Raw genomic sequence first — 14746 nt, 5'->3', positions numbered from 1 at the left:
AAAAACAAAAACAAAAAGTATGTTGAATATTAAATTCATTATTAAATATTAAAATTAATTAAATTACAGATTATTAAGATTAACAATTGTAAAATATAACTAAAAAAAATTTAGAATTTTATCAATATTTTGATTATTTTATATTTTAAATAAATAATACGTTTTTTTTTTTTTTTTGTCAAGTTATCGATTTGTTCAATCGTTAAAATCATTCCAAATATTTTTTCAAACGAATAGAATAAAATAATATATAAAAAATAAAACAAGTAAATAGTATAAGTAAATAAATAAATATAACTAAAAAGAATAATATAAGTAAAAAAAAAGTGTAAATATATGTAAAATAATATAAATGAAAAAAAAAAACTTTTTTTTTTTCACGATAATATGATTTCCATCATGAAACATCTGTTGAGCAAATATTCCTTTCTTCTTTTTTTTCACCATTTCCATTTCTTCAATTCATAAATTTGAAAGTGAATTTTTTTCAAGAGTTAAAGTAATCGAGAAATTGTTATTATTATTATTTATAGATAATCTCTTTTGGTATTCTATTTAATGAATTCTTTGCTTAAACAAAAATATATTAGCTTGAAAGTTTTTTTATATATACAAATAAATTTAATGTCATTTTTTTTTTGTTAGTTGTCAGCTTTCAAATCTATATTTCTTGATTAAAACTTCAGATATGTTTTCCACATTCGAATTTCTTAAACTGACTATGCTTGCGGTACCTTCCACGACCATGTGAATCGAAAAAAGAACTTAAATATTGTAAAATGCAAAAAGAACTCACTCTATCATATCTCGCAGTTAAATCGCGCCATTTGATAAACGATGGGGATTGATCAGCTGGAGTCACTCTCAATCTGTGAATCAATTCATCGGTCGCATTCTGTGACTGACCAGTCCTCAGGCCGAATCATGGGTCAGTCATTAATTGACCACTTCATGACAACGAATCGCAGTATAGCCATAGCAAAATACTTGTAGACAAGGTAATTTACTAATTGCACTTATGCTGCTTTGTATAAAAAGTGCATCAAAGCGAATTTCTGAATGCGCCAAAGTCTGTATTGTACGTTGACGGATCTTTTGTCTGCCCATTTTCCAGGCTTCTACCAGGTTGGGCTTGTGGGGTGTTACTGATACTGTTGGGCGACGTCATTATGTAACTTTCATAGATATCAGCGCGACCTCTAACTCTCACGTTGCTGATCTCGATCGAGTTTGTTATCTGCTGATTACGATACCGATAACTAATCAAACAGTTATCGTCTTGCCGCAAGAAATAGTTTTGAACGTTGATGCTAACTATCTCATCATGGAAGTCTTTATTTTTTCAAACTGTTGCTACTGTGTTAAACATCTTAAAACTTCCTCGGTATCACTAGGATGTACATGGAAGGATAAACGGTAGTTCTGGACTTATAACATGAATTATTCACTTATCAGTGCAGTATCTTCCGCTTTATGATTGATATGTTCGTAATCACTGCTCCAAAAACAGAAGCAGCTGGCTCTTTCTCAGTTTTTTTCTTCCTTGTTTACTATATTTTTTCCTAATTACTGTTAGCGTCTTCGTTTCTTTTCGATCATTGTAACTTTTTTTAGAAAAAACTTTCCGAAAAGCAATGCCTCTTACCAATGATTTTGCAATATTTGGTTTACATAGACTTGATATATTTGTTTGCTGGTAATCTGTATCAGATTGTTTATTTGTATTGATTCTTTCTTTATTAGTTGTTACCTGAGGTGGGGAAAATTCTACCCATCCCTTACAGTTTAGTAATTAGACTTTCAATGGATATTTATAATATGGTTTTTATTACATTCGGTATTTCGTATACATAGAATTTAGTGAATATTCGCAAAACTTTTCAGCGTTTCGCATTACGTTTGGTCCGTATTACGTTCCGTACATATAGTTCTTTTTTTTGATTTCAAAGATTACAAATTTCTTCATCTGTAGTTTTGCATTTGAAAATCATTTCTTAACTGTACACGAGGGGATTCTGGACTGAAAAGATAAGTAGCTACAAAATGACACATTCAACACGAGTGAGAGGTGGTCCTCTGAATTCATCAACGCTAAAGATGGAATTATCTCCCAGAAAATCTGATAATCAACTAGAGGTCTGTTCATGCAAATTTATCTGCTGTTTGCTTCTGGTATTTAATATCCAAAGAACATGACATTTTCTCAAATAATATCATGATTTTTGCCTTTCTGTTTTACCTTTGAATTTTAAAACTTCAAGTTCTAAAATGCCTTCGATTTGCTTCACTTCAGAGCTTGAAAAATATTTCGTTTGAACCGGATCACACCGAGCCAAAATCGACTCTTTCACCACTTGGTTTTCCTCTTTTAACAAGTCTCGGAGATAGTAAACAAAAAGTAAGTGTGATGTTTTTCATAAGTCTCGAATGAAAGACTATGAGCTCCTATTCTGGCCTCTTACTTTAGTGCTCTTTATCTTACTTTGCTGAATTCATTGTTCAAATCTTCATTTCGTAAATGGACGTTTGGCTTTTCGCTCCGTAATCTTTTTCTAGATAACTTGAACATTTTATATTTTCAGGCTTTCTAATCGTTTGTTGATGGAAAAATTTACTAACTTTCCCTTTTTTAGTCACGTAAAAGTTCTTTCCAAATAAGAAACTGCAAAACTGGGATGTCTATTTAAACTTATGGATGTCCAGCGTTGTGTATTTTAGATTAGTAATTTTTTAAAGCATTATTTAAGAAAAAAATATGAGGTAAAAAGTCAACGAAGCAAAGAAGACTGCTATATTCGGACGAGTGGATAAGGTATATTTCGAAGTTTCACGAATTCCAATTGGTTTATAAATTAAAATGAAGACAGGCAGTGGAGGGAATCAAGTGATTATTTGATGTGAATAGTAATAGCCGTTATGTTCGTCTCTTCCCTGGTTGTGTGGTAAAGAGAAATAGCCGATCGGTAGCAAGCGGCTGTTAGAGCGTGAAGATGCGTGCCTTATACCATTATATTGGAGCAATAACCCCACAGTGACGTTTCATTATCTATCACAGTCGTCCACTATTCTTTAACGATCAATTGATTCCTTCCGTCTACTATATCTATGTAATAAAGGCCGTGGTATAAACTGTTTCTATATCATCCATCGGACAAATTTTGGTGGCACAGTTTTAATTTTTTATTAAAAACGTTCTGTTGATATCGTTTTTGAATTTAGTCATTTACCTATGTTACACCTTCAAATTATCGCTATTTGTTAATGTATCCTTTATTAGTACTGGCTTTTCATAATTAGGAGTTATGATTTTGAAGTAACTGGTAGCTAACGGATTAATGGTTCCACTTCACTAGAAGTATATTAAAGCGGCATCGGCATGCGGCTCCATCTCTACAGCAAAAAATCGTTTCATTAATATTCAAACTGTTTAGTTGTTTCCCCCATTATGCTACTTTCACTGTGACAGTTTGTCAGGGTTTTTTTGAAACAAATAGAAGAAACATGATGGCTTAAGAGAACTCTCTTGGGAATGACGGTTAAATCGTGCAAAACGATAAATAATATTAATAGGATAAGGGAACAGTTTAGCAGGATTGCTGAGGGAAATCATGTTTTAAATGGACATTTAAATAATTTTGAATAAATATAACAGTAGAAATAAAAAGGATGTGAATTTTTTTGTGTGATAAAGACGGCATTATTAGAAATGACAAGTTGCTATTGTTACACTTTTAATTACAGAGAAAGAATTATATCGTGAAAGTCAATGTTCACATTTTCTTTATTTTGATGTGTATCGTGGTATATTCTTATCGTGTAACTTAAGTTTTGATTTGATGATTTGTTAAGCTTTTGTTACATCATTCTCTTTTTGACACAAAATTAAAATTTTTTTTTCTCTATTTGAAGATGACGCAGATATCAGCGAAAAAAAGCAGTGTATCTCAAGTGACACCCTTGGTTAAGAAAAAGAGTTATTCGCGACGTGGTTCGCGGTCACGTTCACGTAATCGCCATTCACGTCATCCCACACCTTCTAGAAGTTTGGTATGCTTTTTCTTTGATCTTGATCAGATTTCCCATGAATTCCACGTCTTTTCAAATGATATGAAGCTAAATAATTTGTTAGCTTTACTGATGAGCTTAGACTTATCGTTGGGTCATACAAAATCAGAATCTTGCAGGTTATAAGTTTTGCAGCTTTAAATGAAGAGGAATTATAAATGTCTTCAGCAGTGCTTCCACATAGTATGACAAGTGGGAGCACAAAAAATTTGTATTATCAAGTTTGTCTACCTTCACGTAATTTCCTTTTAGGCGTCTCAAACTGTTAAAACTGATTCGGTTGGAAAACTGTTGCCGACCACTGTACATCATTCGCTTATCAGTGCTGTCAAGGAAGACTCGACTCCATTTCAAAATCACTCTTTGGTGCTTATTAACTGTTTGTAAACTGTGGTTTCTTTTCCCTTGCAGTAGCCAGATGTAGATATTATCAAGTGTTACGATTTCTTTACCAACAAGATAAGTACGAATGATGTGTTTTTTGGAGAGCTGCTGGGAAGTAGATTAAGGATTTACGATTAACCTTCTTTCCCGCGGCACATAAATTACTGAAAATTCAGGGGTCTTTTTGTGATATTTGTTGATTTTTATGTCAATAAACTCTTGTATTGAAAATTCGTAGGACAATTTTTTCCAAAATCGAAGTTAAAAATTTCGTTTCGGGTATAATAATCAATTATTTGAGAAGGGTTGGCGCAGTTGTTAGAATTTATTAAGAAAACTACACGAATTATTTCTTTCCAGCAAACATCAATGAAGTCCTATGGAACAGTCATCGGTACGAAAAAATTAAAATTCGCGAAGCTGTCGAGTCCTCTCGTTGATCATCCCTATATTCTGACGTTAATCCATTTTTTTATATGTGTTCTCTGTGCAATTATCATTTACAAAGCATTCAACTACTTTGGTATTGATCGATTCGCGATAAAATACTGGACGCAGTGGAGCAAGAAGGTCCTTCCTAATTTATCTCTGTAAAAGTTGTTTTTATACCGAGATTGGATTTTGCAGTTCGGGAGTGATATCCATTAACTTTTCCTATACCAATTTTCCCTCTTTTCCATACAACATAATCGTTGTGATTCGATCCAACAGTTAAATTAATCACAATCAGATTTTTATTATTACTTGGCAAGGTGTATATTGTGATTAGTCGACTACAGTAGTCGATTTCCAGGTTTTGCAGTTTATTAAAATCCTTTGTTACTTTTTCTTTTTTGTTTATAAACTCTTTGCGAATGATTTGGGAAATTGTATTCTCAGCTTTCTATTTTCCTATTTCTGCAACTATTTAGCAGTTATTGTTTGACCATTCCTACGCGAATAAGGAATTCATAGAATCTAAATAAAAACATGTACTCATCCAGTACATGTATGGAAAGCTCACTTCCGTGATTTTTTGAAGGACTTCGTCAAATTTTGTTAAAGCTGAAGATTTTTTCATATATGATTTTTCTTACTGAATATTTACTCAACTTTCCTGCCAACTTACCTAATTAATACATTGTTTCATACAAATGAGATGGCTGCAGATATGACTTTAACCAACTGCTTTTTCTATTTTTGTTTTCTTTATTTTTCTAAATTTAATAAAATGTGGATAGTGTTCATCCTTTTCGAATATTATTGTTTTTAACCTTCAAGCTCGATTAACGATACAACTTTTTGCAATCGGCCCTATAGTTGGAATATGTGAATTACGCTTAATGGCTGGATACATTTAGTTTGATAATCTTTCTACAGACAACTAAAAGATACAAATATCTATCAGTTGGTTTTTCGTGCCATCATGTGATATTCAGTTATGCAATTCATTTCATTTGTGGGAAAAGGAACCAAGAGATTTGAATTTAAAGTACAAGTGTGGAGGTACTAAATGAAATAATAAAAAGTCATAACGCAGAATCCTTAGTATTTTATAGGAATTGTATTCTATCAAATACCTTACTGTACATATTACTTATACGTGATTATCGATTGCTGATGGCTCTTCTCAATATCTACCGGGGCAGTTCAGCCCTCGTTTCATGTTACTCGTTACACGAAATAGTGGTCCATGTCCAGGAATAATGCAATCGGCTAAGCACAGTAATCGCTTTCTTGATTCTTCCTGTTGTATTTCGTTAGCTGCTAACTGTTTCCATATCATCGAATTTTTCATGTCTTCTTTTCGTATAAATATGTCACCTTCAACGAAATGACAATGATGTTTTCATCGTTGAGATTTTCAGTGCTTCATTTTTTTCAGTAAAGAAATCTGATAATTTTAAACTGTAAGAAATTTTGGTAAATGGGAAATCGATCAAAAGTCAATTTATCTATTTATATTCTTATCTGCCATTGAGAGAGAATTTCTCTGTGCTTTTTACACTTCCATCATAAGTTGATTCTCGGAAGGATTGAGTTGACATTAACGATAATTACACTGACACTTTCTGAATCCCAACTAACAAGTAATTTCAACTTCCGAGAGAGAGGGATGACGTAGAAGATGTAAAATGACTAGAATTAGAATGTTTTACTTGCTAAAGATATTAATCTCACCGGAAACAATGACAGTACCAAAAAAGCTGGTATTGTTAATGAGAACAGAGATGTCGTCAGATGTATGACCTGGTGTTTTTAGCAAATAAACATTTTTCGTCAATTTTTCAGTATCACCCTGAAATCCTACTTGATTTAGTAATAATTTTTGAAAAAAATTAGTCTGCTTATTTTATACGGATTAATGTTATTTTAATGATTATTTTGGCACGATTGAACATGTACCACATATGTTTCCGGTTGATATTTGGTTCTATTATTAATTTAACCTCTTTTGATCAAAGTATTAATAATTTCGAAGGGAACACCTTAAGAATTCTTGAAAAGTAGGAGTGCGTCCCGGCGTGCATAAATCTCCCGACATAATGAAATGCATCTGGGAAATGGTTAGTGTTGCCAGAATGATCAGGATGGCCATGAGTTGTGATTACATGACTGATTGAAGGCGGTGGAGCACCAAGCTCACTTAGTCCTGGAGCAGAAGTGTAGAAATTAGAAATATGATACCAAATGTGAGCATACTTACTCTTTAAATATTCTAAAATATTGGAAACGTACATGTACATATGGAAGATAATCATAATTAATTGAATTGCTTATAATACCGAATGATTATAAAGACGAACTTTGCAATATCCAAGTACGCCCGTTGATATCGGTTGAGAGCCCAGTGTCCACTAGAATCTTTTCTCCATCATCAATTATAAGTGTAATTGAGGACACAAATTCGTAATCATTTTCATTGTTATGTACAAATGAACCCTGAAGAATAGACCAATTTAGATCAATCTATACCCGTCCATCCAGGTCATCGCGACTCTGTATCTCGGATGTTGGCTTTTTTGCGGCTACTCAATGGCATATATACGATAAGCCTTGGCCTCATTAATAGTATATTTAGTGTCCGTTTGTCATGCATAAATACCGCTTACACCAATCTTCACCTTGCTTGCTGTGTGTACATTCTATATCTTTTTTGTTTATATTATTTCAATAACTTTATTATTAGTCTTTTATTTCTCCTAGTTAATTTCTGATTAGACGAATTATAATCAGAATGAACGAATTTGACAAAGTTTCTCAGTGATGGGAAACGATGATTTTTTGACTTAATTAACAGAAGAGTAAATTTCGCCACTTCTCTGATGATATAAATCGTCGGATTCTCATTTGTATGCGCTTTAGATGTCGGTAATGCTGTTTCTGGTAGTATCGTAACGTTGTTCTCTTTTTCGCGCTTGGTAATGAGAATTGATGCCAATATTTCGTGAGGGTGTCGATTACTTCTTTTCAATGCTTAATTTATTTTACCACAAATTTTTGAAATCAAAAGTATGAAATTTATGAAGTGTATATAGTGTTATTTTCATCATCTCTTTTGACCTAATCAAATATTTAAGCGTTTTGATCAACAAAGTATTTTTATTTAATTTCTAAGTGAATTCCTCATATATCTCAAGAAATTGCACAAACCTTGATTTCCTCCAGATGGATTGCCATTTTCATACAACACTGTTGCATCTTTTATTTCCAAACTTCTAAAAGAGAACGATAATAAAGTACTATTCATTAATATACTTTATATTTTATATTTTAATAAGAATTAACGTTCATAGATGTGCGCCAGTAAATTTATTTTTGTTCGACAAGCAAAAATTAAGGTTTTCGCTCTTTCATAGATAATTCAATTTGCAACCTGTTCGATAGAAGGAAATCGAGAATGTTATCAAGTACAAAGAAGTCAATAGATCAACATAACCAATGGGCGTATATCACTTTTATGTATCTTCGCTTATTTCTTCCACCTTTTCCACCCATAACCATAGAAAACGTTTACTTGAAATCATACTTAGAAATCGCATGACTGTTTTCTGGTTTCCAGTCCGGATTCACACGATTATAAAGAATCTCATTGGTTTCAAATCCGATACACTGAATGTATTTTGTTGAAACGATGATCGAATTGTTTCTCCCGGTAATGAATCGTTCTTGATTCTAACATTTTGTTTCATTTCGTTTTCCTTCGTAATATTGCTTTTCTTTGCTTTCCGCCTATCAATCATTTGCTACAAATCAGGTTATCATTGCTTGCTAAAATCTAACTATGATATTGTACTCAAATCGAGGAAATAACTGATGTGACACGAAGATGAATAAGTTGGACGTGAATCTTTTAGTTACAACAAAAAATGTGAAAACTTTTACTTGCAATAGCGACGCAAGTCGCTTGAAATCAAATTGAGTTTTTCCGGTGACATTTCGAAGTTGCCGGAAATATGCTGCTTCAGTATCTGCTAATTGTGATGTGAGTGTTGCTGTTGGTGATGAAGATATTGTCGTAGCTGATAAAAATGTTCTTGATTTTGTGCTTATTATCGGTACAACGGGGGAAATCGGAATAACTTTTGAACCGCTACCAGTCGTCATATTAAACTGTACCGGAAAGTCAGTATAATAGAAGAATACAAGTTGTTGAATTAAAAACTAAGTCAAGACCGAATCAGCAATTTATATCTTCCATTACTTCCTTCTATTTCTCAATTTCTGATCAAGCCATTAAAAGATGGAGCATCTGGTTTTAATGAACTAGAAAGCATTAATTTTCATAAATATATATTAAGCAACCAATTAAAAAGTTATCTTGGGTTTTAATTTTTATGTGTTTTTAAACTTTGAAGCAAAGAGTTTTGCAATTCAGAACTTTTGTTGGTATTCATGCTTCGTCTCATGTCTCCATTTTATATTATCGGTGTTACTGCGAGGAGGGGGGGGGGGGGGATTGATTGGAAATGAGAGGCACAGATGTTCCTAATTTAAATCTACTGCATCATCCCTTCAATTTCCACCCAGAAGAAGCAAATGACTAACATCAGCGCCAATTTTGACAACATTTGTATTCGCTTCTGCGATTTCAGCTAAAATATTCGCTACTGTCGAGATGCTACTTGTATCGCTGTCTGATTGATCGATGAATATTTCATCAAATGGCAACTTGGAAACAGAGCCTTTACCACGCCGAACGAAATCGTGAAGCCAATTTACTGGATTATTACCGAGCGATTTTAGAAAATTCAGATGACCTATAACATCTTAAATTGTTTAATCTAATTTAAATCAATATATAATTTGATTAGCTAAAGTGGAAAAAATAAAGATATTCTCATTTTTAGTTCAATTTATTCTCAGCTATTTTGGTTTTATAAACGATGGATTATATGCCACTAATGACCGATATGTAATTTAATTAAAAATGATAACCTTTTTTTAAAGATAATTTTTTAGATTGTTGCAGACAAAAACTTACTTTCTTGCAGAACTACTGATCGAATGATAAGCAAAGAAAAAATAGCTCGAAGGAAAGGAGCGATATAAGACATCGTCTCAGATGGTTATGTAACTGTCATTCAAATTTCACCATACCAAAAATAGGTTAGATTTGTCAATCTGCTGATTGCATGGACTAAAGGAAAAAGATAAGTGTTCGTAATTACTTGATGCGTACAGCGCAAATATATATAATTGTATTTGTGCCATCAAATTTATGAGTAGCCGAGAGATGCCATCTGGATTCTCTGGTATCTCTGGACCGTTTCTGTCATTTAATTTATCTTCAGTTTTCTAGCTACACCTTTTTCTCATCCGCTGTCATCCGATTATAATTCCGACTTCTTCATTTCACATGACAAATTTCGATCTTCAGTTTTTCAAATCCTCTTCAACTTTTATGTAAAACATGAAATTTGCAACAAATTTTAAGACATTTACCAACATAAATTAAAAACAAAACAAAAAATGACTGAGAATGTGTACAGTGTGAAGAATGTAAAATAATTTTTTTCCAGTTTCTTTTCCGGATTTGCTATTTCAGTCGTTTTATTGATAGTTCAGATTTCATCTTGCGATCTCTCACATAACCATTTCTTACAAAATAGGGTTCCTACAGATTATTAGTTCAATTAATCAGCAACATAGAAAAATGCAAAATTCATGACGACACCTTAAATGTTCACAGAAAAGCTACCTTCTATCATTTTTGGAAATATATACTAAAATATAAATTCACAAAAAAAAAGAAAAGTTGAGACGTACAAGTTGACTTGATAATTGTCTGTTATGGTCAATAATTCCAGAATATAAAAGCGCGCTGTGACAAAATAACAACAAATGTACTGACAGTAAAAATAAAATTTGAAAGCCAGCCATCCGATCGACGATTTTTGTGCTAATTTGAAATGATTCCTAAAAGTATAGTACCAAACATGAAATATTCAAATTAGGTGTTGGCAATGCTTATTGCATTTTCGCATCACAATTATGCAAAAATCACTTTTTAGGAGACAACTTTAAAAGTATGGGTTGGAGTGGATGTCTGAAAATCAGAATGGATATTTGAAAAATTAAGGAATAATACTGGTACTCAAAATATAAAATGAGTTATACTTTAAGTAAATCAAAGAATATTACGGAAATCAAATCGTACAAATAAAACGGTTGTGGTTGTTGATACGAATTTAAAAATACTTGAAGGTACATTCTATGAAGTAACAGAAGTTTTTGCATCCCAGTAAGAAGAAAGTTTAGAGGGTAAGTTTCGGTAATTCAAGTATTATTAGACCATGCTTTATTATGCGAAACTGTGCAAAGCATTGTAAGCAGAAAATTTTATCCTCTTAGATTTTTAATTCAAAAGTGGTACGTTGAAGATGTTCCAACAACTGGCTGAAGTAAATCAACAGTGTAAAAGAAGAGGGCGTTGTTTCTTCGAATAATTCAATCCCAGATGCAATTGTTAGAAGGCTGATACCAATCACACCACTGAAATTGCTTTGGCCAACCAGGACGCATTGTGTGAAGTTTTTGAACACATGTGCCCATAGATCTGAAATTAGATGTCACATGTACTCAAATTAGAGTTCATGTTTTAGGAATAGTTTTTACTGAAATTTGAACCTTTCATTTAAAACTATAAAAATGAACGACAGTATCAGTCAAAAAAAAACATTTAAAACTATAAAAATGAACGACAGTATCAGTCAAAAAAAAAAAAATGACAAATAAAATTTTCATTTAAAATCACAAAAAGGAAACACATACGAATGGTATGGTCTACCAAAGAAATGACATCTCGGACAAAGTGCAACGATTTGTTGTGACACAACTGTTTGGTTCATGAGCGTTGTAATGTTTGCTGTAAGCACCTGCAAATTTCATATTACAATGCATAATGAGAATCCATTTAATATTCGAGAATGAAGACAACCAAATCAGAGAGGTAATCGATAGTTTCACTTTTCTTTTTTTTTAATCCATATCATTTAAAAGACTGAATAATCTGAAAATTATTTGGAAGCAAAAAAAGCAATCGTTTACAAATCACTGCAATATGGTATTTCCGTCATTTTAAGAGTGTAATTGTGTTCATTTTCATTGTCTTTCATATGGCAATCAGTTGAGCATAAAATGGGATTAACTGTATGTTACAGATGTAAGCAATTAGGAAATTTATAGAAAGACAGTTGAAATTCATTTAATTACTTTAATTTGAAATAGCACAAAAGAGCGAGACATTTAGCAAGAATATCTATTTCGAAATTTTCGGATAAAATGAACAAATTTGAAGTACCTTAACAAATAAATCGCTTGAAATGCCTTCACTTTCACGTATTGGAATACCCCTCAATCCCTCACATTGTTTGTAAGGTATGTTTGCTAAAATGTTGCATTCCACGTCTTCATCGAAACACTTCGTCTAAAATTCGATGATTATGAAAAATGGGTGAGCAGCGTTTTCATAGCATACAGTTTGGTTCCATTCATTAAACAATTTACTGTAATGCTTATTCAAACAATAAATAAATTCACTGTGTTTAAACGAAAGGAAATTGCTAATCATATCCGGTGAAGATTTTCCGGCAGGTAATCTAGATTTCAGGAAGGAAAATAATGAGGTACTGCAAAGTCTACACGTCCACTTTCTTTACCTATAGTTTCTGAATCCTTTTTCCAGACAATCTAAAAATATGAAATCCTTGAAGACAAGTTATTTCTTTTTTGAGATAGTTGGAAAATTCATTCATTTTCGAATCATAAAGTTTTCCTGGACTTGGAAAAACTTTTCTCTCATATTCTTATTCATGAATGAATAAATCTATAATTTTCATTCCAAATGTGTAATCCATTTGCGGAATCTCTGATCGCATCTTTATATAAATAAATAGATTTTGCCAACTTTTACTGCGGGATATTCGAGAAAAAAAGATTCAAGATTATATGTTTTTTGAAAATAGTTTGGTAGGTTGGACAAATTCTTTTTTTCTCTCTCGATGGGTTTGTGGTATTGAAAGGGAAAAGTCGGAAGACTGCATTTCGGTAAGTGTACAATAATTAGCATAACAATATTAAAGAGAAAATGATTGAAAGATAGTTGTAATGTATAGAGCCTAAAGTTTAAGAGCTGTATGACAGAAAATTTTTGATTTATGCATGTCTCGTTCCATTTAACTAGATCGGAATACAATAGTGCAAAGAAGAGCCAAATTACGATAGGATGTAGTTCCAGAAACATCATTAACATTTGTTGGTACTAGCATCTAGATTAAAAGCTTTTATAGATCAAATCTATATGGGACATGTATGCCAGCAATGACAAGCTGTTAGTCGTGGCAGTTCACTGAATATTGCTTCATTCTTGGCGCACAAAATCTACTTTTCTACACATTTACGCACTTTATCTTAAAGATCATTCTATCTTCCAAACATTTCCATTTAATCCAGTGAATATGAATTAAATTCATTACCCGATGACTTAAATCAACACATGTTATATCAGAAGTGCTCAGCGTTCTCACTGGTAGATGCACGAATGAAGCACCACCACAATCACTACATTGCTCCTAAATCGAAAATTTTCAGCATTTTTTGAAGTTCTAATAAGTGCTTATCATACTTATTAATTCCTCATATGGATATGATGATATTCGGAAGTGTAATATCTGAAGTGACATGATAATATCCGAAAGTAATTCCCATCATTCCTACCATATTTTCTTATAATAATATGTCGCGTTCAAAAAAGCTATCAATAGCTTTGTCTTGAACGGAATTTATTTTGAACATTGTAATAATTTCTTGCTGCATTTCTTTTTTTTCATTATCAGATCGAAAAACTTACAATATCAGCTTCTGCACTGAAATTATAGCTGCAATGAAAGAAATCGATCCGTTTCGTGTACCGCACAAGAACTTCGTCTTCTTGACGCATAACATGTAATTCATGCTGGAAACGATATACAGATTCCGGATCCGGATTGAAAAGACGCTTTGGCCGGGAAAATATGAGTGAAAATGAAGGAAAAAAAGCGAAAGGTGGGAGAAAATTAATAAAAAAAAAATTTCATCGAACTTCTTATGAATTCCTTTTATTAAGGAACACATTATCTAGTTGTACTGTAATATCCAGAAAGTACGGTAAAGATTTTCGCAATCCTTTTGCTCTTCGGAAAATTAAAACGAACCACAGATGAACTGTAAAATTCCATAGCACCAAAAAGTAACAGGGCTAGAAGTGCTGCACTTGTTGATGAAATACCTAATATGTATAGACAGGGTTTGCGACGTAGTAGAAATCGCTCTGAACGATAGAGCTTACTACTGTGCCTAAAGTAAGCAAGACAAAATGGTGCATCATACGATACTGTTTACTAAATGCTAATAAAAATGATGATAATGAATTTACCAAAGTCAAAACTAAAAAAAAAAAAGATCAAAATTAGAATAATCAATTAATCCGTTCAAATCACTAAATAGGAAAGAACAAAAGAAAAACATCACTCGTTTAATAACTACAATAAACTAATTAGTATCATATGAAGAGTTTAATTTAACTGTAAAATAATTTCTCAAATTTTCCTACATTTAATGCAATGCAACCACCACAAAGAGGAATATTCTCAACATAAAATGTTTTTCTCTTTGATGCAAATTTCAGGGAAAAATGATAAATTAAAGAATTTCTGAATATTCAATTCAACAAGCCGTTCATTATATATATATATATATATATATATATATATATATATATATATATATATATATATATATATATATATATATATATATATATATATATATATATATA

At 32.1% G+C, this 14746-nt stretch overlaps 6 protein-coding genes across 6 annotated transcripts; 3 read left to right on the top strand and 3 right to left on the bottom strand.

The window, feature by feature from the left end:
* Positions 1-688: 688 nt before the first annotated feature.
* Positions 689-1420, top strand: LOAG_07504 (hypothetical protein; the record flags this gene model as incomplete). Its single annotated transcript, XM_003143037.1, has 2 exons — positions 689-730; positions 1115-1420. 2 exons carry the CDS (start codon positions 689-691, stop codon positions 1418-1420), a joined length of 348 nt encoding a protein of 115 aa, XP_003143085.1.
* A 623-nt stretch (positions 1421-2043) lies between these two features.
* Positions 2044-2591, top strand: LOAG_07503 (hypothetical protein; the record flags this gene model as incomplete). The annotated part of the gene is made up of 3 exons (XM_003143036.1): positions 2044-2136; positions 2294-2398; positions 2583-2591. 3 exons carry the CDS (start codon positions 2044-2046, stop codon positions 2589-2591), a joined length of 207 nt encoding a protein of 68 aa, XP_003143084.1.
* A 1308-nt stretch (positions 2592-3899) lies between these two features.
* Positions 3900-5055, top strand: LOAG_07502 (hypothetical protein). The gene is made up of 3 exons (XM_020447452.1): positions 3900-4047; positions 4318-4431; positions 4810-5055. Exons 1-3 carry the CDS (start codon positions 3910-3912, stop codon positions 5041-5043), a joined length of 486 nt encoding a protein of 161 aa, XP_020302318.1. The 5' UTR covers positions 3900-3909; the 3' UTR covers positions 5044-5055.
* Positions 5056-6001: 946 nt separating this feature from the next.
* LOAG_07501 (hypothetical protein) lies at positions 6002-9036 on the bottom strand (the record flags this gene model as incomplete). The annotated part of the gene is made up of 8 exons (XM_003143034.2): positions 6002-6252; positions 6610-6727; positions 6918-7081; positions 7236-7371; positions 7748-7905; positions 8083-8147; positions 8503-8675; positions 8815-9036. 8 exons carry the CDS (start codon positions 9034-9036, stop codon positions 6059-6061), a joined length of 1230 nt encoding a protein of 409 aa, XP_003143082.1. The 3' UTR covers positions 6002-6058.
* Positions 9037-9444: 408 nt separating this feature from the next.
* Positions 9445-9986, bottom strand: LOAG_07500 (hypothetical protein; the record flags this gene model as incomplete). The annotated part of the gene is made up of 2 exons (XM_003143033.1): positions 9445-9689; positions 9914-9986. 2 exons carry the CDS (start codon positions 9984-9986, stop codon positions 9445-9447), a joined length of 318 nt encoding a protein of 105 aa, XP_003143081.1.
* Positions 9987-11379: 1393 nt separating this feature from the next.
* LOAG_07499 (hypothetical protein) lies at positions 11380-13884 on the bottom strand (the record flags this gene model as incomplete). Its single annotated transcript, XM_020447451.1, has 5 exons — positions 13781-13884; positions 13407-13502; positions 12233-12358; positions 11704-11807; positions 11380-11488 (listed from the first exon to the last, which is right to left on the bottom strand). The coding sequence occupies exons 1-5, from the start codon at positions 13868-13870 to the stop codon at positions 11380-11382; spliced, it is 525 nt and encodes a 174-aa protein (XP_020302317.1). The 5' UTR covers positions 13871-13884.
* Positions 13885-14746: the final 862 nt, after the last annotated feature.

The sequence above is a fragment of the Loa loa genome (assembly GCF_000183805.2).
Source record: "Loa loa unplaced genomic scaffold supercont3.11, whole genome shotgun sequence".
Classification (NCBI taxonomy): Eukaryota; Metazoa; Nematoda; class Chromadorea; order Rhabditida; family Onchocercidae; genus Loa; species Loa loa.
Note: the sequence above shows the minus strand (reverse complement) of the source record. Positions and strands in the feature narration are given on the sequence as shown.

Excerpts from the sequence above, each read along its gene's own strand:
- LOAG_07502 (XM_020447452.1), top strand. The coding sequence starts at position 3,910 with ATGACGCAGATATCAGCGAAAAAAAGCAGTGTATCTCAAGTGACACCC. Across the intron at positions 4,048-4,317 it reads CCACACCTTCTAGAAGTTTG|GCGTCTCAAACTGTTAAAAC; the intron begins GTATGCTTTTTC and ends ATTTCCTTTTAG. Across the intron at positions 4,432-4,809 it reads CATTTCAAAATCACTCTTTG|CAAACATCAATGAAGTCCTA; the intron begins GTGCTTATTAAC and ends ATTTCTTTCCAG.